Here is a 22549-nt window from a genome sequence, read left to right as displayed (position 1 = left end):
ATATTAAGGATGTTCTTGTTTTGTCTAGAATTCGGTATGGATCCAAATCATATGTGCACATCAATATCTCAAATCGTGTAAAAACTATATATACTATATTTTTAAAAGCAAAAATTGAAAATTTCCATTGGACATATAGTCCATATAGAGGTTAATCCCTTATTATATCAGAAACGTAAGAACTAGATAATACCGACCACGTCTTTAGTAATCAACTTTCAAGGTTCTTGTCTTCCAAATTTATAAACTATTGTTCATTCGAATTATATATATATACACATATCTTTTTGTTTGGTTAAGTTAGTATTTATTTGTGGGTTAAGATATGATAACTATTTAGGGGTGGTAACTTTGAAGGCCAAGGAAAAGCTTTCAAGTAAAAGAGAGCGAAAAGTAACCCTCAATGACACAATTCTAAGAAAAGTATCAATTTAAGCACATGGAAATATTCAATTCACTTTCCAAAAAAGCATAAAGAAAAGCCAGATTTTCTTTTATATAAAACGTTTTATCAGTAACAATTAATCTAAATGTTCGTTCATAGTGAGTACTTATTAGTGACCAAATAGATGAATTAAATAAGAAACAATCTCTACTTTGGTAGTTATGTGAATTCGTTTTACACAATTAAAGTTAAATCAACCACTATAGCTGGAAGTGGTATAACATCTACACAATTTCAAAAAAAGTAATAATGCTAATTAGCTTAATAGCTGCACTTACCATAACAAATCACATATTCTGACCAAGACTGAAGACTCAACGGACTAAAACTTTTGAATTAATTCATAATCATAAGCAAAAACTTACCAAAACTATCGATTCTATAAATACACTAACTTGACTATGAACTATTCCATTAAGAATACACAAAACCGAAAGAAAAAGTCAGATTATGTTTCTTGTTATTTTATAAAAACTAATAATACAAATTATGGTTATTGTTGAAGAAAAAAGAACTTATTATACTGTAGAAAGGTAAAACAATCAACATCCAAAATACAAATATTAATAAAATAATAATAATTGAGTTTCTGCTTGTTTTAGATTGTGAGATATCAAAATAAGAACCTTTACTCTAATTATTACTGATAAAAAATCATGACAACAAAAATTAAGAATAAACATCCAAACCAGTAGTTAATTAACAAGAATAAAATATCAGTTTAAGGCAAAACGAAGCCTCTAAAGTTTGATGTAAACCTCCGAAAAAGCCAAAAATAATAATATTAAAAAGGAAAAGAGTATACTGTTACTAATATTAAGAGACTTAAAGAGCTCACATAAACAAAAAAAAAAACAAAAGGTTTTCCCCAAATCCACAAACCCCACTCTCAATTTCTCTCCCCCATCACTCTCTCTCTCTCGTTTTCTTCGGCTGTGAAGCAACAGGAACTCCGAAAGTTTCGATTTTTGGTTGAGTCTCGGCGAGAGAGAAGAGAAACAGAGACGAATCTCTTGAATGCAATGTGATAGAGAGAGAGATCAACGAAGAAGAAGAAGTAAAGTTTGCTTTTTTACTCACTCGGAACCTCAACAATGGTGGCCGCGGCAATCTCCGGCACCGACCCGAGAAACCCACCTCGAGATCGACCCAACAATGGCGGACAGAGAAGACCCAGAGGCAAACAGGTCCCTTCTCGCTACTTATCTCCTTCTCCTTCTCACTCCCTCTCTTCCTCCACCACCACAACAACAACAACAACAACAACCTCCTCTTCGTCCTCTTCCTCCTCGCTGAAGACGAGCAAGCGATACCCATCTCCGTTACTCTCCAATTCCGCTTCCAATTCGAACAAAACGCCGTCGTTTCCACCCAAACGGTCTCAATCCGTGGACCGCCGCCGACCCTCGCCGTCTCCGGTCACCGAAATGTCGGCGGCGACGAAGATGCTCATCACCTCCACCAGGAGCTTGTCGGTTTCGTTCCAAGGCGAGGCCTTTTCGCTTCCCATTAGCAAAAAGAAGGAGCCTGTCTCTCACCGGAAACCTACTCCGGAGCGGCGGAGATCCACGCCGGTTCGAGATCAGAGGGAGAACTCCAAGCCAGCGGACCAGCAGCTCTGGCCCGGAGCCTCTCGATCCGTCGCCCCGAACCCGCTTTCCAGAAGCTTAGACTGTGGTAACGAAAGAGGAAAGCTTGGATCTAAGGTTTCTATTAATGGAAGGTTGAGTTTAGATATGGAAGGTAGGGATGATGAGTGTTTGGAAACTGGGAGAAGACCCAACAGTGGTTTAACCTCTGACTTAACCGCTTCTGATACTGATAGTGTCTCTTCCGGTAGCACTAATGGTAATGGAGAAATCTCAAAGTCAAAGAGCTTGCCTCGTAACGTTATGGCTTCCGCTAGGTTCTGGCAAGAGACTAATAGCAGGTTAAGGAGGTTGCAGGATCCTGGCTCTCCTCTATCCTCTAGCCCCGGTTTGAAAACTAATGCGTCATCAAAGTTTGGTGGTTATTCGAAAAGGTTCTCTAGTAGTGATGCTGTGCCTTCATCATCTCCTCGTGGGATGGCCTCTCCTGTTAGAGGAGCTGCTATACGCTCTGCTTCGCCGAGTAAGCTTTGGGCGACGACTACTTCATCTCCAGCTAGGGCGCTTTCGAGCCCTTCTCGAGTGAGGAACGAGGTTTCTGCTCAGATGAACGCTTATAACCGCAACAATAACACGCCTTCGATTCTTAGCTTCTCTGCTGATGTAAGGAGAGGGAAGATCGGGGAAGACCGTGTGATGGATGCGCATTTGTTGAGGCTTCTGTATAACCGTTATCTTCAGTGGAGGTTTGTCAATGCGAGGACTGAGTATACTTTAATGGTGCAAAGATTGAATGCAGAGGTATGGCTTTTTTTTAGAATATGTATGATTTGTTCATTCATCCTATAATTAGGATCAATGTTCAAGAAATCGCTAAGCGGTAATTAGTAGCTTTATATTAGATTATTGATTAGGTGGCCTGCTTAGGATCTTGATGATGCAAGATTTATGGAGACTCACAGTTTAGGCTCATTCTAGGTGCCATCATCAAAAAGGGAGATTAAGCATGAATGTGAAATCTTACCGAACTAGAATAGTGGAAGAGTAGTCTATTAAGTATAGTTGGCTGAGATCTTTCAAGAACATGGTTTAAGTATAAAACTAAAAGCGGTTTCTGGCAATAACATAGAATGTGAATTTATCTTTTGTTTCTCTTTTGCCAGAAAAACCTGTGGAATGCATGGGTATCAATCTCAGAACTGCGCCACAGCGTCACTTTAAAGCGGATCAAGTTGCTTTTGCTAAGGCAGAAACTGAAACTGGCTTCTATTCTCAGGGGACAGGTAAGAATGTGATACTTACTGCCAATGCCTTAACTAAGATTTGTTTTGTTTCTATTTTTAAGCTAGAAGACAGATAATTTTATGTAATTTGGCTTTAGTGATTCATTCTTTGCTGTAGCAAGAAAAGAAAGTTTTGAATATAACTCAGTTTGGTGCATAATGGAAATTGTACTTTAACTGGTTAAGCAAATGAATCTGGACTCTAGTTAATTAGTATGCATGGTAGGTAAAACTGTTATATCCAACCTCTAGAGGTTGGTAGACTTATTTGCTTAGATTCATCCCATAACATAATCTTTGACAAGGAAACATGAGATTTTTATTTATTTCAAATTGAAAACCATAATACTAGCACATCTTTATTGATTTTAGTATAAGTAGTAACAAACTTGCTTGTGTATCTGTTAAAACTGTAGATGGGATACCTAGAAGAATGGTCTCTCCTGGACAGAGATCATTCAAGTTCTTTGTCAGGAGCAACAGAAGCTTTGAAAGCCAGCACGCTTCGTCTACCAATTCTTGGAAAAACCGTGGTGAGTAGTACCTCTCTGACATTACAGAACTTAAATGATTGTTTTGGCTTTAAATTTTGAACCTTTGGTTAACAAAAATTTAAAATATGCTTCTCGAATTGTTTAGGTTGATATTCAAGATCTTAAGCATGCTGTTAGTTCAGCCGTCGATGTAATGCAAGCTATGTCGTCTTCCATATTCTCGCTTACGTTGAAGGTAAGATGCTCTGTCTCTCTCTCGAGTTAAGAAGCACATGTCTTCTATGCTATATGAATAAAGGTTATTTATGTCGATGGTGATCATGGCTAGGTTGATGAAATGAACTCTGTAATGGTTGAAGCGGTGAATGTAACTGCAAAGGAAAAGGTTTTGCTTGAAAGATGTCAAGGCTTCTTATCAAGAGTAGCAGCTATGCAGGTAACTAATCTTCTTCTTCATTACCTTCTTGTTTATTCGGGGTTTAGAGATTTTAATCTCCCATGTCTACTACTCCATTCTCAAACAGGTTACAGATTGTAGCATGAAGACGCACATAATACAACTAAGACCAATCACAAGCAGCTTGACTTCACAACAACAACTGTAGAAAGAAAAAAAAACTGATCTTCCTCAACAGAACAGATTTGTTCTTTTTGATTACAACAACAACAACAAACTATTCTCAACAAGAACAGATTTGCTAACACGGTGTGCCTCTTCCTTCCTCCGAATCACTGTCCTTATCGTTTTCAAACCAAGATTAAGGTGAGATTCGTGGGTTTATTATCAACATCTCTCTATCCTCCCTGCGCTCTGTTGCTTCTGGTAGTTCTACGTTTGTTTTTTTTTCTTTTCATGTAAGATTGCAAGTAGTAATGCCCTCTAAAAAGTAAGTAAGCTTTAGATTTGTATACAAAAAGTTTTATATTCTAATGGTTCTTTGGTTTGTGTACATATAAAGATGTTGTAGTTGTATAACTCTCACTGATCTTGTCTGCTTTTTTAGTTCTAGACTTATTACCGTTTTTTATTTATGTTAAGATGTCTTGTCGTTTCTAGTTTCCCGTGCCAACATAAACGCCCCGTTGTCTGTTTGTCGATAGCAAAGTACATGTAAAAGAGAATGTAGAATGTGTGCCAGAGAACCAAAGTGCATACGATTAAGTACAGCAAGAAAGTGAGACTAACGAACCAATTTCTTTTCTTTATTTTATATTCATTATGTTTCTAAATAAGTGTCATTTTGACATTTTTACTACATATTAAGAAAATAGTGATAATATATGTAAGTTGTTATTAATTATAACTTTCTGACCAATAGTACTTGAGATAAATAAAATTATTTATAAAATCAATGCAGTTTTCAATTAATTTTCAGCTGAAAATAAATATAATTTGCATTAAAATTTTAAAGTGATTTTTTTTTGTAACAAAAAAAGGTTAAGATAACGCTAAACAAAACAATTAAAAAAATGTGAAAAATCCTAAACTACAAATATCATATGTTAGGTTGGTCAACGAAAAGAATGAACCTTAAAAAAATCAACACTTCAAATCAGATCTATTAATTGTAGCGTCTTGTTCGCTACAATTGCACTTTCAAACTCATCAACTTCTTGCATGTTGTTATCATCAAACTCTTGCAACGGAAATTCATTAAGATCGAACAACCCTATAAAACTTCGACCTGGACTTTTTGTTACATCACTCTCATGTTTGGGACTCGACTTGTCTCCCGTTATGACCTCGTCGTGACTACGTTTGTGATCGCCTACAAAACTCTGCTTCCGACCCGACATGTTTGTTACATCACTCTCATGATTGGGACTCGACTTGTCTCCCGCTATAACCTCGTCGTGACTACATTTGTGATCGCCTACAAAACTCTGCATTGGACCCGACGACTTTGTTACAATACTCTCATGATTGGGAACGGACCTGTCCCCAGCTATAACCTCGTCATGACTACGTTTGTTACCGCTTAGAACACCTTCGTAGTGACGACGTTTATGTCCACCGAGAGCTTGTCCCGTAGGAAACTCAACGTTACATATAGAACACTTGTGTATTTTACCCGATGGGGCCATCCTGGGCCGCGTTTTTCCTCCAGCTTCTGCGTTTGCGTTTTCAACAAGTGGTTGTTGCAGCTTAACTCGGTGGCTAGCCTTGTGTCCACCTAAGGCTTGGTACGAAGTAAACTCTTTTCCACATACATCACACTTGTACGAATCAAACTTGTGTGGCGTCTGAGTTTGTGTTTGAAGTTGCATAGGCCTAATGCGGCATAGCTCGACGAGTAAGAGAGCCGTTGTATCATCTTCAGACGGTGAAGAAGAGGAAGGTTCTTCTTGTTGCCGTGATGGCTGTGCGCTACTACTTCCCAACGTAAGCTCGGTCGAAACGACGTCGTCTTCTTCATACTCTTCTTGTTGTGGCTTGTACAGTATCATTCGTTGTTCCACCGTCTCTGAAGAAGAAGGAGAAGTTGTCTCATCATCATCATCATCGTCCATTGAACACTGTCCACACTCTTCTTCTGTCACCGTCTTAGAAGAGCGAGAAGAAGAATATTCTTCAGAGTCACTACTTTGTAATCTTGGCTCAACACAAACTGTGCCTGTAGCACACTCTTCTTCTTCTCGTAAGCATATTCTTTTTGGATAATCTTCATCATGATCAGTAGGGTGGTTTTGGCTTGCATGATCCAGCACTTTTACAACGGTGTCTCTTGTTGATGGTGGAAGTTGCATGAGAGCTTCAAATAATAGTAGATCCATAGTTCCGTATTTATCGTTAAGACAAAATCTTCCGCGTGATTTGTAGTGTCGGTTTAGTGTATAACTAAAGTATATATAGTAGAAGAAAATTTCAGTCGGTGTAACTTGTCCATTGTTATCGTTACTAGAAGTAAACGGAATATGGAAAGTGAGCTGTCAAAAAAGTAAATAGATTTTCTTTAAATCCCGAAATATTCTATACTAAACTCAATCTAGTAATAATAAAAAGTTAATTTCTTTTAGTATTTCCATATTATGACTATGAGTGACAGTGTTATAGAAGAAACATTACTAAAAAAGGCAGATTCTCTTGCAACTTTTAAATGGCAATTAACCAAAAAACAAAATAAAGGAATTTTTCTTTTTTGAGTTGTAAGTAGTACGAAACGCGTAAGCGTATGGCATGTGATAAATATCATATCTTTTTCAAATATTAATTCCATCGTGGTATTATTTTTATATGTTAAATTCAACTTAATAAGATTACTTTTGGTACAAGTAATCCTTAGTCAGTTTCATTGAAAAAGTTAAATCATGGATAATAAGGAAATAAATCCTAATACAATATATCTTTGTTTAAATCCTAATACAATATAAAAATAGCATATATTAAGTCTAAGGAGATTTTTTTTGTAGTTTCAAGCCTTCTACGGCAGTGACAACTGTTTATTTGATTCATTTGCTGTTCTTTCTTTAATTTGTTTGTTTCTGATCATTTGATTTGTTTGATTGTCAATTTATTTTAAATAAAACTATTTAACTGTTTTTTTTTTGTGTATTTTTCAATAGATTTGAAAAAACAAAACTTTTATCAGTTAAATAGTTTTGAAAAGGTAATTGACATATCTAGAAGTAGATGATGGCGATGGTTTTTACCGGTTTCAATCATTGATAGTTATTCATTTAAAAGTGACGGAACTCTTGTTGTAAACTATAGTTACTGCGAAAGACAATATCAAATTCTAACTAATCAGCTGTTTGGAAAGGTGTCTTTGACTCTCTTGTTATTAATAGGACAGTATACATGTGGCTCATACTGGAGCAAAAAAGAGAGAGGGGTAATCATTATCAATTCAATATAAAAAATAACTTTTCGCCTTAGAGATGGGTTTAAACTCGAGACACATACAACCAAATGTGATAAAATCACTCATATGTTAACTCGATGTTCATCAAAATATTTTCAGGTGTTGACACCTTTCTTATCAAGTTTTACACGAAAAACTGCACTGAACATGTTGTTCCTCGTTTTAAAACTGCAACACAGAGACAACTAGAGATTAAAATCTCATCAAGGCACATAGAGAAAGAACGAAAAGTACTGATGATGGAAGAGAGAAAGAAACAAGATCTACCACAAAGAACAAAATGATGAAGAACATAATATAAGTATGGAAACATGAGTCTTTGTATATATCCAGTTTTTTAATTTTCACCGTTGATGCATCGCCTCCCAAAACCAAAAATATTTTCACCGCGTTTGCAGCATTTCTATGTTTTCAGTTTTTGTAACTTATTTTGGCTGTAAAGTATGAACAATACAATAGCATCTGAGATTACTGCTTACAACTAAAAAGAGTTCCCAAGTAGAGAATCATCAATACACAAAAACTACTTCTACGCTTCTCTCTCTCTCCCCACCTGCAACACATTCTTCTTCTCCTTCTTCTCTGTAACCTCACGTACAGACCATCTGTTGAATCAAATTTTACGACCATTAAAAACTATTTTCTTATCATGTTTTGTGTGACTAAAAGGAGAATGTGTTTACCATTTTGCAGTTGTTTCTTCCTTTCACTGTCTTTAAAGCTTCTTCAACGTAAGCTTGAGCTTCTTCTGCTTCGGCTTCTGCTGCCTCAGCTTCCTTTGCAGCTTCTTCAGCCGCCGCCATGGCAGCTTCCGCCTCTTCAACTGCCTGTTCTGCAGCCGCTTGCGCCTCATGTGCGTTCATAGTCTTCATCCTGGCTAACTCTGCATCAATCTGAGCCTTTGTCTGAACAGTCACTTCATCTCTGTCTGTTATAGGTGAAGGCAAAGAAAGAACACTCTGTTTTCCAGACGGTGTTCCCAAATGTCTTCTCCTGTGGGAAGACAGAGGAGTGGAGTGTGGAATTCTATACCTGCGTTTGGCCTGTAAATGAGAAAAATCGTATCAATAAAACATCACAAGTCGCCGTTAATGAAGCAAATTGATTGCACACAGACTATAATGCACATGATACCTTGATGAGTTTACCACAAGCTGTCAAGTACTTTAGCTTGGTAGACAGCAACCGTTTGAAGTCTGGCGGAGCGTGATATTGTTCCTATACGACCGAATAAACAAGCGTCAGGACCAAGTAAACAATGACTATGGGAAAAAGAGGAGTTAAGAACTAAAATATACCTCAATGTATGCACCAATTGTTGTTTTGTTAGAACCACCAAGCTCTTTCATGGTAGATATTGCTTCCATTATAAGGCTATCCAGCCTGCAACACTTTTAACAAGTTACAAACTGGCTATAACAATGGATTCAAATGATACAAGACATCTATCGTATAAGTATGACTTTGAACACTTAGACCCTCGTCATAGTTTCACAGTTATAAATTGGAGCAAAACAGTTCACGTGCTAACATAATCAGCATCTGGACAATCATGCAAAACCATATATGTAACCTTGACGCATATAACCCCTACATCTGGAGATATGCAACAAAGCATCTCCTATTCGATAAACGAAACAGAGACATAGATGGTAAGATATCTGACCTTACATTAGGTCTCCTTGGAGTAGGAGTAGTAGGAAGTTGCAGAGCAGAAGTGCCGGTGGTGGAAAAATGCTTAGCATCAGCCATGTCTTCATCACTTTGCAACGAGCTTGTATTAGCAAGTGAGCTATCATCCTGTTTAGGAAGCGAGTGCGTCCTTTTAAGAGCTAACCTAGACTTATCACGCGATCCCCACCCATTGGCCATGACACTCATATTTCTCCATTTGTCCTGTCACAGCACAAAAAGACCAAACCAAATCAGATAAAGAACGAAATCACAAATGACAATACAGATAAGAAGGAAGAGTATTACCTTAAGATCAACATTGGAACGGAGGTACAACACTCCACTAAACTCAGGATCTTTGAGAATGGTGCGCCATTTACCAGGTCCATGCTTGACAACTCCAGACTTTAGAGCTGACTCTTCTTCTTGAGTCCATTTCTGCTTAGGAGCACCCATCACGGGTTCGAAACGCAGCCTACGGTCAATGTTAACTCTGTTCTGCAACACAAAAGAAAAAAACAAATCATACGTCAAGAGACCATACAAGCATCTGGTAAGAAGAAAAAAATCACTCCATCGGATCCATATTCTCTCAAATTGCAAGAAACATGTTTCCTCGTTAGAAAATAAAAACAAACATTGTTTCTTTCATTGCAACACATGTAATAAAATCTCTAATTGCAATAAAAACACTAAACCACTGTTCATGCGGAAACCCTATAGAAGCAAAAATACAAAATTCAAAAATTTCCTATTTTTCAATGGGAAATTCAAAACCCTCTAGTCGAAATCTCCATTGAAGATTTCAATTTTGGATTTGGGAAAGAAGATAGCAAAACCCCTAAAATTGAGGAAAAAAGATTCCTCCTTTAGATTGAAACCTAATCTCATGTTGATAAAGAATATAATAATCGGAAAAGGGAACAGATGATTCACCGGTGATTTACGAGGGGGATTTGATCTTCGCGAGAGCGATTCCGATTTTTTCTTGGTGGAGATTTTGGGGTCGCTACAATGAAATTAGGGTTAATGTTGACGAAGATTCAGACTCACGGTGAACCGGTTGGACCAATTATGCTTAAAACGTGGGCAGATTGATTTCAATAGATATATATATATATATATATTATTAAATTTATAATTTTATTTATTTAATAATTTAAATATATAAATGTAAAATTAAATAAATTAAGTTATATTTATTTAACAATAATTATATGTTTAAAGTAGTAAAGTATAAGTCTAATTAAAAACTTACAAATTTAAAATATTAATTAAATTTTACTTATTTAAATTTGATAATTATTAAATTTCAACAATTTTATATTAATTAAGATATAAACAAATAACACCTTTTTAATTATCTAGATATCTAGTTAATGTTTTGTAGTCACGATTTGATACTAATGAAATTTGTTCTAATTTAATTTTACAATCACTTTTATTTAACGGAAAGTTTGAGTGGTAGGGAGTAGAGTGAGTTTTATCCCTTGTTTTGTCACATATATTATCTATTTATTTTAGTTACAAAATTCAGAAATAACTTTATATCTTCTTAAACGTGCTTGTTAGTTGTAGTGAGTTGTGGCACATGCTATTTGCTAACATTCCTAGTTGTTTTATCCTTTCAAAAAAGATATACTGAGTTGAAGATTCTGCATCACTTTTGAACCTGTTACAGGATAGGGTAACTATGTAAACGAGTTGTAACAACACTTTCATTTGGATTAGTATTAATGAAGTTGAACAGGAATGATTAGTTACTATAATGCTGACATAAGTTTGTTAATATGAAAATTTAATCAGGTTTTGATTCTTACTGCTATCGCTCGCTGGGAACAAAGATGGGCTCAAGCCTTTTAACAAACTACGGTGCCAAGAGGCAAGAAGAGTTTTAAACTAAAACATGATGTAAAAGTTAAAACCGAACATTTTTGGTTCGGTCGCTTTGCTCTTCTTTCCCTCTCAAACTCAGCGGTTTTGACAGGCCCTTGAGCCTCAACGGGATGCTTTATATGTGGGAGAAGAGACTGGATGATGATACTAGCCATGGAGTCCTTGTATCTTATGACTTTTATGGTGAAGAAGACGATGATCAGTGTCGGGTTATTCCTCTCCCTGTCCCATCATATAGCAAGTACGTTAGGAGATGCTTGTCTAAGAGATGTTTGACTACTTTCAGGAGGAGATGTTATCTATGTTGAAGTATTGTATCAAAGATTAAAGGTTTGGAAACTGAAGAGTAACAACAACTCTGATGGAGAATTGTGGCAGTTGACAAGAGAGGAGATCTACATGGCCTCTGATGTCGATTGTTTTCCTTTGGGAATGAATCCTTTTGATACTGATTTGGTTTATCTATGGAGTCGTCAACACAGTTGCGTGGTGTCTGGTAACTTAAGGACACAAAAGTTTAATGTTCGTAAAGAAAAGGAGACTTGGAGTGATGGTGAAGGTTGTTGGCGCGTAAACACGTCTGCTTGTAAGGAGTATATGGATGCTAATCATGATCCAGCTGCGGTCATTACATTATTATCACAATTTGTGCTCCCGCACCCTGCCCGCCAAATTGATATCCTTCTTGTGTCACTTTCTCCAAGTCTTCTTCTCTTCAATGTTTATGTGTTTTAGTCTGGTTTAGAATCATGACACTATGTATCATGTCTGTTCTTTTGTGATGACTTAGTTGCTTCTCAAGATTAACTTGCAGTGTGACGTTAGCTGTGTAATATATTAATGACTAAAGTTTGAATCTCATTTGTCATACTCAAGTGAGTGACTGAGGTAAGAGAGATTGTGAAGACGAGACAAGGGTTTTGTAAATGCAGGAGCCTTGCAAGCCAAGTCGAATTGCTGATTTATCCTTAAGAATGGTCTCACAGTAGACGTTTCCGGTCACTCTTACCTCTATTTCGAGGCATATAACAATAAGACAGACAATCATCTACACTCTCTTGACTCTGTTAACTTAGAGATAAACTGAAACTTACCCGTGTTTTTCAAAGGAACTATCCTGCGAGTCAGCTATCTTGTCTGCAGAGTGAACTTAGAGATAAAACTGAAACTTACCCGTTTTTAGGTCGCTTGATGTCCTCGTTTTATCTACTCTTTGGTTTTACCGGTTCCCTTTACCGGTGGTACTCAGTATTTGCATCAAGTTCCTTTCCCTGCCAGCCAGAGGAATATTCAATTTTTAAAGTCATAATTTATATAATATGTGTTTTTGAACAAAATGATTATGTTATATTTTTGTTTTAAAAACAAAATGTTTTATGCTATATTTGGGTTTAAAATCTATTAAAATGTGTTGATATTTCTAATGATATGATGAACTGATTAATATTTAAAAAAAAAAAAATTATTTGTAATATTTCAAATTTTGCTTTAATTTGAATTTTCATTTTTTATAAAGTTTTGAAATCAAATAAAAATAATTTTCTTATATTTAAGAATTAGTTGTTAATATTAAGAAAATAATTAAAAAGAAACTAAATTAAAATGACAAAAGACTATTGACAAAAAATATATTCAGAAAAAAAAACATAAACAGGTTTAATGGTCTAAATTTAACTGATTTAAAATTAAGCAGACATTATTTGGCATATGCGTAAACGGATCTAAAGTTCAGTGGCTTCAACAAACATGACCAAAGCCGGCCTGAACAGCTTGTATTAACATCCCTAATTGTGATGCTTCCACTGATGAAAGATGGTAGCTTGAGTGGCAGCTTGGGAAGAATGATTGAAGCTGCAGTATGAGGGCGTCTCAACCAGGGGCTGTTCTAGGAACAAATTTAGCTGGGGGCACATGTATTTTCTTCACTAAACTTTTGTTCTGGTCAGGGGCACTTCTATAGACTCCTTAGTATTTGTTAAAGAAAATAAAAAATTAGATGGGGCACGTGACCTATGTATGTCCTTCTCTCCGTCCGCCCCTACTCTCAACTAAGAAAGCAGTTCACTCTAATGAAGAGGAGGCCAAAATGTTGAGTTTAAGCGAATGAATATTAGTCGCCATACTTTTTTTTTTTTTTTTTTGATAACCGAGTGTCCTGGCCCCACCGTGGTCGCCATACTTCGAAGTAGAAGTCACAAGTAAGAAATAGATGATTTCTAGTCTCATGAGATGAAGAGCAAAGGCAGCATGATATAGAGAGCTGAATGCCCCATGATGCAAGCCAGCTCATCCTAGGAGGATGATTCACATTCGTAGTCTACATGGTGAAAGAATGTTTAGGAACATAACCCTTGAACTAAATCAGATAAACCCAAATCCTTTTTCACCAACCGAGGACTCATTTCTTCCCAAATGAGAAAGGAGGACGTTCCGAAGCGCTCTGCATCACATTAAACCTTTTACAGCCTTACTCGATAAGCCAACTATAATTTATGTACCTTTCACATAAATATTTAATGAAAACGAGCTGTAACAACACTTTCATTTGGGTTTGTATAATAAAGTTGAGCTACCGTTGAACAGAAATGATTAATTACTATTATATTGACATAAGCTTGTTAATATGATAATTTAATCAGGTTTTGATTCAGGCTATCTCTAGGAACAAAACTGTGAGGCCTTACTTGATTGCAATAGTCAATAATACTGATGGGCTCTATAAACGACGATGCCAAGGGGAAAGAGATTCTTCGGTTCGGTCGGTTCGGTTAACTTTGGTCGTAACCGGTTACTCTGGACTTAATTTCCATCATGTGAAAGGCCTTAGATAAGAAAACCCTAAACGAAAGTAGAGTTCGAGTGTGAGAATGGCGAGTGGAACCCCAACCCCAATGGCGACGCGAAGAAGAAGATCATTCCCAGAGTCAGTAACCGTGCAGATCATCGCGAGGTTACCTTTGAGAAGCATCGCGAGATTCAAATCTATCTCCAAACAATGGAGATCACTCATAGAATCGTCCTACTTCCGCAGCCTCTTCGTCTCTCTCCACCGAAACTCATCCTCCTCCTCGTGGTCTCTAATGTTCCCAATCAAGTTTAAGAATCCCATCACCGAAGCTATAGGCTTCCACGGGGATCTCCCCAAATCCCTAGCCTCTTATCTCATCCCTTTTCAACTGTACCCCAACCACTCCACCTTAGACTATTACTACATAGCTTCTTCAAACGGATTGGTTTGGATCGAAGTATGCTTCGGCCTCGACGAAAATCGCAACATCGAAGCCAAATCTTTCGTGGGCAATCCACTCACGCAAGAATGGGTTGAGATCCACCAGCCTCAAGATCCTTCTACTATTCCCACTAGTATTGTAACGCGTGTCGTGAACGGCGTCGTTTTAAGCTTTAAATTGATTAATACTACTTACGAGGTTAATGACACAAACGATGTACGTAGCATGCATGTGTATTCTGCTGAGACAGGGGCGTGGTCTTTCAAGCGGATTCGCTCCCCTGTTCCTCTCCAGCGGGCTGGTTTCAACGAGCCCTTGATTCTCAACGGGACTGTTTACGTGTGGGACAAGAGAGTGAATGATGACGATACTTCCCCTGGAGTTCTTGTAGCTTATGATTTTTTCGCCCAAGAAGATGATGATCTGTGTCGGATTATACTGGACTGTATAACGAGTGCGTTAGGAGATGCTTGACTAGTTCGTGTGGAGATGTTGTGTACGTTGAGATATTGGGTCGAAGATTGAAGGTTTGGAAGCTGAAGAGTGACGACTCTGATGGAGGATGGTGGCGGTTGACAAGGGAGGAGATTGACATGGCGTCTGTGGGTTTTGATGTCGATTGTTTTCCTTTGGGAGTTAACCCGTTTGATAACGGTTTGGTCTATCTATGGAGTAGACAGCACAGCTGTGTGGTATCTGGTAACTTAAGGACTCGAGAGTTCACTCTTCGTCAGGAAACGGAGACTTGGAGTGATGGTGAAGGTAAGTGGAGCATTAACACGTACGATTCTAAGAAGTATATGGAAGAAGTATATGAACTTAATACAGCTTTGGTCATCACGTTATCACAATTTTTGCCCCCACAGTGGATGGATCCGGTGCCTCGCCCGCCATATTGACATCCTTTTCTTGGTCGCTTTCTCCAATGTTTTTGTGTTTTGTTTTTTTCTCAGTTTATAGTAAGGACACTTTGTTTCAGGTCTGCTCTTTTGTGATGACTTTGTTTCTCTAATGTTAACTTGCAGTATAACATTTGCTGTGCAATCTATCTACTTATTTTATTTTGGGTATTGCCATCCACGATGCAAGGTTCCAACAAGAAAACTTTTGTATGTGATTTCTTCTAATTGCCGACACTTTTGTATGTTAATACTACATGTGTTTGCTTATAGATTAACAGCTATACATCTTCCAGAGGCAAATTGAGATTTAAACTCTTCTTCTGGTGAAGTGATCATCTTAGTCCTGCTGAAGCAGTTGGACTGCCTCCTCCAATGTATAGTTTTTACTTCATTCCTCTTCCCTGTCGGGGAAAAAGTTAGAACAGTCAAAATCTATACAAAACCGGAACCGGTTTGGTTTTATAAGCGGACCGATCAATCAGTGTCTACTAAACCGGATTCGTCTCTACAGATTTCAGTCAGGGGGTTTTAATTGTAAAATTATATAGTGAGGGAGTTATATTTTCCGCTTTCAAATATTTATGTGGGTTTATATCTATTTTTTATAGATCAGGGGTTCAACTTGTAATACTATATAGTTAGGGACCTTTCTAGAAAACGATGTTTCCTTCTTTGTAACGTAGATAAGATATTTAAAAAAAAAACACCTTATCCTTGTGGTGACGAAGAGAAAGATGAGTTCCGTAGGGCAAAGCATTCTCATGGCTTTAACAGTTACTGTTAACAAATACGCTTCCTCCAATGTTCAAGCTGTGCGAAGAAACGAAACCAAACGCGATTCTTTAACCGCTTCAACCACTGATTTCAGACGCAGAAACATCATCTTCTCCTCCTCTTCTTCCTTCCTTGCTGCTGCTTTGACCACAAGCGATCAGCTTCTCCAGAGTAAGTAAACATTCTTTAATCTGTGTTTCTTCTATTTCGATTTTTCTTCCATTTTTGGATCTTAGGTTGTTTTAGTTTCTCTCTGTTGCTCAATAAGTTGTAATCAACATTCAAAAAACAAAAAATGGTATATAAATCTTAAAACATTTTACCAAAAAAAAAACTACGTCGTTTCTGGTTTCAGAGTATTTGAAGAAGTCTGAGGAAAACAAAACCAAGAACGACAAAGAGGTAAGGAAAACAGAGTTTACTAAAACGCTTTTCATTTGAATATTTTTCTAATGATTTTCTTGTTAATATTGGCCGAATTAAACAGAGATTGGACAGTTACTATAAGAGGAACTATAAGGACTACTTTGAGTTTGTTGAAGGATCTACAAAGGGGAAGACAGAAGCAGAGCTCAGTGAGTCTGAGAAACGGATACTCGAATGGCTCAAGGCCAACAAATGAAGATGATGATGATGATAAATTTTTGCTGTCTACGGAACTGGAAAAAAGAACTGTTCAGTTATCTATAAATATTATTTCATTCAGTGGCTTCTCGAATATGTTTTCTTCTCAATAAACCCTAATTTCGAGAAGCAAAGAAGCAGCAGAATCCATGTTGAAGGTTGTGGAAGTCGCAATAACAGAGTCAAGAGGACTGTCTCAGGTAACCATTATTGTTGTCTCCTGCATTTACAAAAACCTTGTCTGGTCTACGCAAGCTCTCTTAACTCAGCTTCAATCAGTCGCTTGAGTATGAAAAATGAAAGAAACCCATTCAAACTTTTGTCACACCTACATGAATATATTACACAGATAATGTCACACTGCAAGTTAAGGTTGATGAGCAATCACAAAAGATCACACGTGATACATAGTGTCCTGATTATAAACGAGACTTAACAATATATATATAAATACTGAAGAACAGACTTGGAGAAAGTGAGACCAAGAAGGATGTCAATTAGGGGGACGAGGCACTGGATCCATCCACTGTGGGAGCACATATTGTGATAATGTGATGACCGAATCTGTATCATGTTCATATGTTTCTTCCATATACTTCTTAGAATAGTACGTGTTTATGCGCCAACTACCTTCACCATCACTCCAAGTCTCCGTTTCCCGATGAAGAGTAAACTCTTGTGTCCTCAAATTACCTGATACCACGCAACGGTGTTGTCGACTCCATAGATAGATCAAATCAGTATCGAACGGGTTCAGTCCCAAAGGAAAACAAAGGACATCAAAGCCGTCAGAGGCCATGTCGATTTCCTCTCTTGCCAACTGCCACCATTCTCCATCAGAGTTGTTGTTACTCTTTAACTTCCAAACCTTCAATCTTTGATACAATATTTCAACGTAGATAACAATAAAGTAGTCAAGCATCTCCTAACGCACTTGTTAAACGGGCCAGGGAGAGGTATAATCGACACTGATTATCGTCTTCTTCAGAAGAGATTAGGCAAGAAATGCCTCATGTACTTACAAAATAAGCAGAATAAAGATCTCTTATATCAAAGTTTACAAAAGATAAACCAAATCTCTCAAAGTTATAGTAAAAGATAAATCAAGTCTCATGTGGGAAGATCATGCGAGGATAAGGGCAATTTGAAACATCTCTCTGTGAGCTTTCACCCTGAAGGTAATGGAAGAGGCAATGCTGACCCTCAATGGCTCTCAAGGTATACCTCCTCCTGTAGATGAAACCTTGGCGTGGAGCTATAGCAACCGAAGACCAAAAGCTAATGTAATGGCAATCATGAAAGATACAAATACACATAAACAGATTTGCAAAATATAAACTAATTTTGATATTTGTAATGAAATATAAGCTTACAGTTTTGGGATCACTAAGAGCACCATTATCCCAACAACTGATTATGGGTTGCTTAATTATATAATATTGGTTTTTAAGAATTTTTTTTAGTAAGCAACTTAACTAAGCAACTTGATAATTTTCCTCCTCCATTGCAAGTTGCTTATATTAGGGATCTTAAAAAAAGTTAAAACTGAAGACAACAACATAACTACTCCTCCTGACTACTGACCCTGCCGTGATAGAAGACAACCACTCCTCGTCTCTGTTAACTTCACGTGAAGCTCCGCCTGCACAATCATAGAAAACATTATCATACATGTATAAAAAATTCCACGTGAAGCAGAGCCTTCCACAATCATAGAACAAGCTGAGACAAGTACATTAACTACATGAAAATTAAGAAACACATTAACTCCAACAAAGACAGCAAGTAAAACAGAACACTTACTTATACTAATTAGACATTAACTCAGAAATGAGTTTTAGCTACAGAACAAGAATAATCAAAATCAAAGGCATACATGATTGAACTACACCGAGAGAGGTCCGTGATGTTTACCTTTCGATTTGAGGAGAGACGCATCGAGCGAGGTCCGTCGAGAAGATCAACCGAGAGAGACGCCCAGTGCTTCATCGTCGACGTTATCTCGTGAAAGACAGACGGAGAGGAGAGGCGCAAGAGAGGCGGAGAAGCGGAAAGGCGAAAAGGAGGCGGAGGCGGAGAGGCGAAAGGAAGGCGCAGAGTCGATACACGTCGCCGACTAATTCATCGCGAAGAGAGGTGAAGAACGAAGCCGGAGAGATCAATCGCAACTCTCTGATTTTTTTTTTCAAGCCGAGACAGAAAGAGAGAAGAGAGAGAGAAGAAACCGTGAAAGGTGGACGCGTGTCCCATAAGCGTCGTCGCTTTCTTCCCTTAATTAAGCAACGTTGCCGCTATTAATATGTAATTTCCATTTATTTTTAATCACAATTAACCTAAGCAACACCCATAAGCAACAGGGATAATGGTGCTCTAATAGTCTATGGATGATATATGTGACCATCCCTTCCTTGGAGATGCCCAATATCGTATTTGTAAAGCCCACGGGTTGGAGCTGTGGTATTCATTACTGTAGTAATGCCAAACGCGTTGGACGCAAGAGAATGTAAAGCGCCATTGTAAGACAGACGGCTGTGTCGGGCATAGTAATGGACATATACTGAAAACAATTAATTTATCATAAACCACCATCAAAAACCTTATGATAACATAATAGTTAAAGAACAAAATCATCTATACTATACTAAAAGGGAGATATAAGCCATGGAGAGGGTGTCCACATAGGATAGAAAAATCAACCAATCAGAGAACCCGAAATTGCCATGTCATCTCATTTATTTTTCGTAAAAAATAAAAAAACAATGCGAAGGTGAGAATCGAACCCGGGTTAGTATGTATATATATAGGACAGTTACCACTAAGTCATTGAAACTTTCTTGGACACATATACAAAAATCACTAAGTATATAATCACAAACTCTTATGTACATTTACAATAATATGAATTCAACTTTCAAGACTCCGATACTTTGTTTTGTAAAAAAAAAATAAGTAAGTGACTAAGCTAATATATTCTTAGAAAGTGTGAGAACGTTGACAAATATGAAAAATCATAGATTTTTGTTTTCGTGACAAAGTTAAGATTTTGTAAAAGTAAGTTTAACATATTAATTTTCGTGACAAATATGAAAAAGCATAGATTTTTGTAAAATTTTGACAAAACAACTCATAACATACTTCTCTAATGTCTTAATAAAATATTATTTAAGGGTGCAATAATTAAATATATTAATTCAATAAATTTTGTAATTTATAGACAAAACAATAACACAACAAATTTTGAAATATTTGTTTAACCTATCGATTTTTTTTCATGAGAATCCAACTAAACAAGATAATAATAATAATTAGATTTACAAATATTTAATTACCATTTTATTCAATTTTGATTCATTTTAAATTGTTATAATGTATCTTTTTGAAGTTACAAAAAAATAATGTTCTTTCTTTATTACACTAGCATTATATATAGATTCTATATACACAAAATAAATATAATATAACAACATAAGCTTGCTTTCCCTGATTCATATGAAAACTTTTTAAGTTATCCACCAAAGCAAATTAATTAAATCAATAAAATTGTTAAAATACAGCAAATTAATATATAATTTTATTTTAAATTAAATTATTTAAAAAGTGTATTTTCGTTAAAACAAAATAATAAATAAGTAAAACTGATTTGATGGTAATTTTTATGATATATATATATATATATATATCAATTCCGTGAAAGAAATAGAAGCTTAATATGGAACCTCTAAAAATTAACAAAAAAACTAATAAATTAAACTATGATATCACTTAAAAGCTTCTTAGACCATATTAATAAAATATTTAAGCGATAATTAGACAAATTTGATTTTTTTTCAGCAAAAAGTTTATTATTAATTAGCATCAGTTATTTCAAGATGTTTAAGAAATGGTGGACAAAAAGTAGAATGGACATTAATGATATATGAACTATGAATAGTACTTTGTGAAGCAGACTTAGATAACATATCTGCACATCCATTTTCAGTCCTTTTTGATGCCTAAATTCAATTTCTTCAGAGTAGTTATTCCACAAATAAATCGTATGAGATATTGTTTTGATATGTAGATTTGTTTTTTCAATGTTAAGAACATTGATAACTGTAAAAATGTCTCCTTCGTATATGATATGTCTATAACCGAGTCTCCAACATGAGACAAGTTTGTTTAAAAAGTAAATAATTTTATTTTTCTTATATTATATAATCAATATATATTATTTACTGATAATAAAAATATAGTTATTCATCGATCACAAATATCTATGCAAATATGTGAATCAAGTACAACAATCAAACAACATAATGATTTCCACAAAGAAAATTTAAAAAATATATTTATGTTTTTTTTTTGTCATCATATATTTATGTTATGTAGTCATATTTTATATTTTTTAAATAATGTAATACAATATTATACATTATTTTTTTAGAATTGAGAAATACATATATCAGTTAGACAAATTAAGCGATAATTAGACAAATTTGATTTTTATTTTGTGAGCAAAAAGTTTATTATTAATTAGCATTACTTATTTCAAGATGTTTAAGAAATGATGGAAAAAAAAATAGGATGGACATAAATGATATATGAACTATAAATAGTTTTTTGTAAAGCTGACTTAGATAACACATATGCACATCCATTTCCAATCCTTTTTTATGCATAAATTCAATTTTTTCAGAGCAGTTATTCCACAAAGAGATCGTATGAGATATTGTTTTGATATTCAGATTTGTTTCTTGATTGTTAAGAAGATTGATAAGTGTAAAAATGTTTCATTCGAATATGATATGTCTATAACCGAGTCCCCAACATGAGACAAGTTTGTTAAAAAGTAAATAATTCTATTTTTCTTATATTATATAATAAATATATATTATTTACTGATAATAAAAATATAGTTATTCATCTATCACAAATATCTATGCAAATATGTGAATTAAGTACAACAATCAAACAACATAATGATTTCCACAAAGAAAATATAAAAAATATATTTATGTTATGTAGTCTTATTTTCTATTTTTTAAATAATATAATACAATATTATACATTATTTTTTAGAATTGGTAAATACATATAATATCTTATCCGCGCGTAGCGCGGTTAAAAAATCTAGTGAATATAAAGAAAAATTAACTATATGCTTGAGCAAGAGAAATCATGTGATATATCATATATGTCATGGGCCGGCGTTTTTATATGAACATAATCTGCAAATGCAACAAATACTTTTAACGGAGAAAACAAGAAATTCAAAAGTTCTTTTATCATTTATGAAAAAAAAAGAGGATGACAAAAAAAGGAAAAAAGAAAAAAAAAGAGAAACGAAACACTTACATGGAACATGATCAGGATGAACATTATGAACAATCATATGAAAACTTTCAGGTTGTGGTGGATCTTGGATCTTTTCTGAAAAGTAATGAAATTTCTTGTGAGGTTTTAACCATACGTTATAGTTAGTTGGTGTTCATAGCCCTTTTTAAAAAATGGTGTTCACAACGAAAACTTGCATGAGATAAACGTGTAAATGGTATGAAATGCATCGACAACTTCAGTATCTAGTTTACTGCAGTAATTAGGTACCAAAAACTGGAAACCATAATGGTCAAAGCTAGCTTTCAGATTATGATTTCTCCAATTACTCATTCCATCACCAAATTTTCCAATAAACTCTGATATCTTTGCGGAAGGCCAAAACAAAGGATGAACCGAGACTTCAGTGGCCCTCAATCTACAAGAAAAGAGATAAAATTAGAATGAATTTACTTGATTAGT

At 35.7% G+C, this 22549-nt stretch overlaps 4 protein-coding genes and 1 pseudogene across 5 annotated transcripts; 3 read left to right on the top strand and 2 right to left on the bottom strand.

The window, feature by feature from the left end:
• Positions 1 to 1112: 1112 nt before the first annotated feature.
• Positions 1113 to 4867, top strand: LOC106346145 (QWRF motif-containing protein 2). The gene is made up of 6 exons (XM_013785401.3): positions 1113 to 2835; positions 3198 to 3317; positions 3734 to 3850; positions 3957 to 4046; positions 4140 to 4247; positions 4336 to 4867. Exons 1-6 carry the CDS (start codon positions 1540 to 1542, stop codon positions 4414 to 4416), a joined length of 1812 nt encoding a protein of 603 aa, XP_013640855.2. The 5' UTR covers positions 1113 to 1539; the 3' UTR covers positions 4417 to 4867.
• A 492-nt stretch (positions 4868 to 5359) lies between these two features.
• On the bottom strand, positions 5360 to 6586 carry LOC106349698 (zinc finger protein AZF2). The gene has a single exon (XM_013789672.2). It carries the CDS (start codon positions 6584 to 6586, stop codon positions 5360 to 5362), a length of 1227 nt encoding a protein of 408 aa, XP_013645126.2.
• Positions 6587 to 8080: 1494 nt separating this feature from the next.
• On the bottom strand, positions 8081 to 10454 carry LOC106346146 (telomere repeat-binding factor 1-like). 2 transcript variants are annotated; one of them, XM_013785402.3, is made up of 7 exons: positions 10285 to 10454; positions 9655 to 9846; positions 9341 to 9570; positions 8973 to 9057; positions 8809 to 8892; positions 8358 to 8717; positions 8081 to 8279 (listed from the first exon to the last, which is right to left on the bottom strand). In XM_013785402.3, the coding sequence occupies exons 2-7, from the start codon at positions 9802 to 9804 to the stop codon at positions 8265 to 8267; spliced, it is 924 nt and encodes a 307-aa protein (XP_013640856.2). In that variant the 5' UTR covers positions 9805 to 9846; positions 10285 to 10454; the 3' UTR covers positions 8081 to 8264. The 2 variants fall into 2 exon arrangements, with proteins under 2 accessions (XP_013640856.2, XP_013640857.2); XM_013785403.3 differs by having other exon boundaries at positions 9655 to 9841; positions 10285 to 10444.
• A 3657-nt stretch (positions 10455 to 14111) lies between these two features.
• Positions 14112 to 15535, top strand: LOC106351135 (annotated as a pseudogene).
• A 508-nt stretch (positions 15536 to 16043) lies between these two features.
• Positions 16044 to 17149, top strand: BNAA06G37650D. Its single transcript, XM_048735413.1, has 3 exons — positions 16044 to 16321; positions 16506 to 16552; positions 16638 to 17149. Exons 1-3 carry the CDS (start codon positions 16111 to 16113, stop codon positions 16770 to 16772), a joined length of 393 nt encoding a protein of 130 aa, XP_048591370.1. The 5' UTR covers positions 16044 to 16110; the 3' UTR covers positions 16773 to 17149.
• Positions 17150 to 22549: the final 5400 nt, after the last annotated feature.

Source organism: Brassica napus, chromosome A6 (assembly GCF_020379485.1).
Source record: "Brassica napus cultivar Da-Ae chromosome A6, Da-Ae, whole genome shotgun sequence".
NCBI lineage: Eukaryota > Viridiplantae > Streptophyta > Magnoliopsida > Brassicales > Brassicaceae > Brassica > Brassica napus.
This window is presented reverse-complemented; position numbering and strand designations above follow the sequence as displayed.

Excerpts from the sequence above, each read along its gene's own strand:
- LOC106346145 (XM_013785401.3), top strand. The coding sequence starts at position 1,540 with ATGGTGGCCGCGGCAATCTCCGGCACCGACCCGAGAAACCCACCTCGA. Across the intron at positions 3,318-3,733 it reads CTTCTATTCTCAGGGGACAG|ATGGGATACCTAGAAGAATG; the intron begins GTAAGAATGTGA and ends TTAAAACTGTAG. Across the intron at positions 3,851-3,956 it reads CAATTCTTGGAAAAACCGTG|GTTGATATTCAAGATCTTAA; the intron begins GTGAGTAGTACC and ends CGAATTGTTTAG.
- LOC106346146 (XM_013785402.3), bottom strand. The coding sequence starts at position 9,804 with ATGGGTGCTCCTAAGCAGAAATGGACTCAAGAAGAAGAGTCAGCTCTA. Across the intron at positions 9,571-9,654 it reads GTTCCAATGTTGATCTTAAG|GACAAATGGAGAAATATGAG; the intron begins GTAATACTCTTC and ends GTGCTGTGACAG. Across the intron at positions 9,058-9,340 it reads CCAAGGAGACCTAATGTAAG|GCTGGATAGCCTTATAATGG; the intron begins GTCAGATATCTT and ends AAAGTGTTGCAG.
- LOC106349698 (XM_013789672.2), bottom strand. The coding sequence starts at position 6,586 with ATGGATCTACTATTATTTGAAGCTCTCATGCAACTTCCACCATCAACA.
- BNAA06G37650D (XM_048735413.1), top strand. The coding sequence starts at position 16,111 with ATGAGTTCCGTAGGGCAAAGCATTCTCATGGCTTTAACAGTTACTGTT. Across the intron at positions 16,322-16,505 it reads AAGCGATCAGCTTCTCCAGA|AGTATTTGAAGAAGTCTGAG; the intron begins GTAAGTAAACAT and ends TTCTGGTTTCAG. Across the intron at positions 16,553-16,637 it reads AAACCAAGAACGACAAAGAG|AGATTGGACAGTTACTATAA; the intron begins GTAAGGAAAACA and ends CGAATTAAACAG.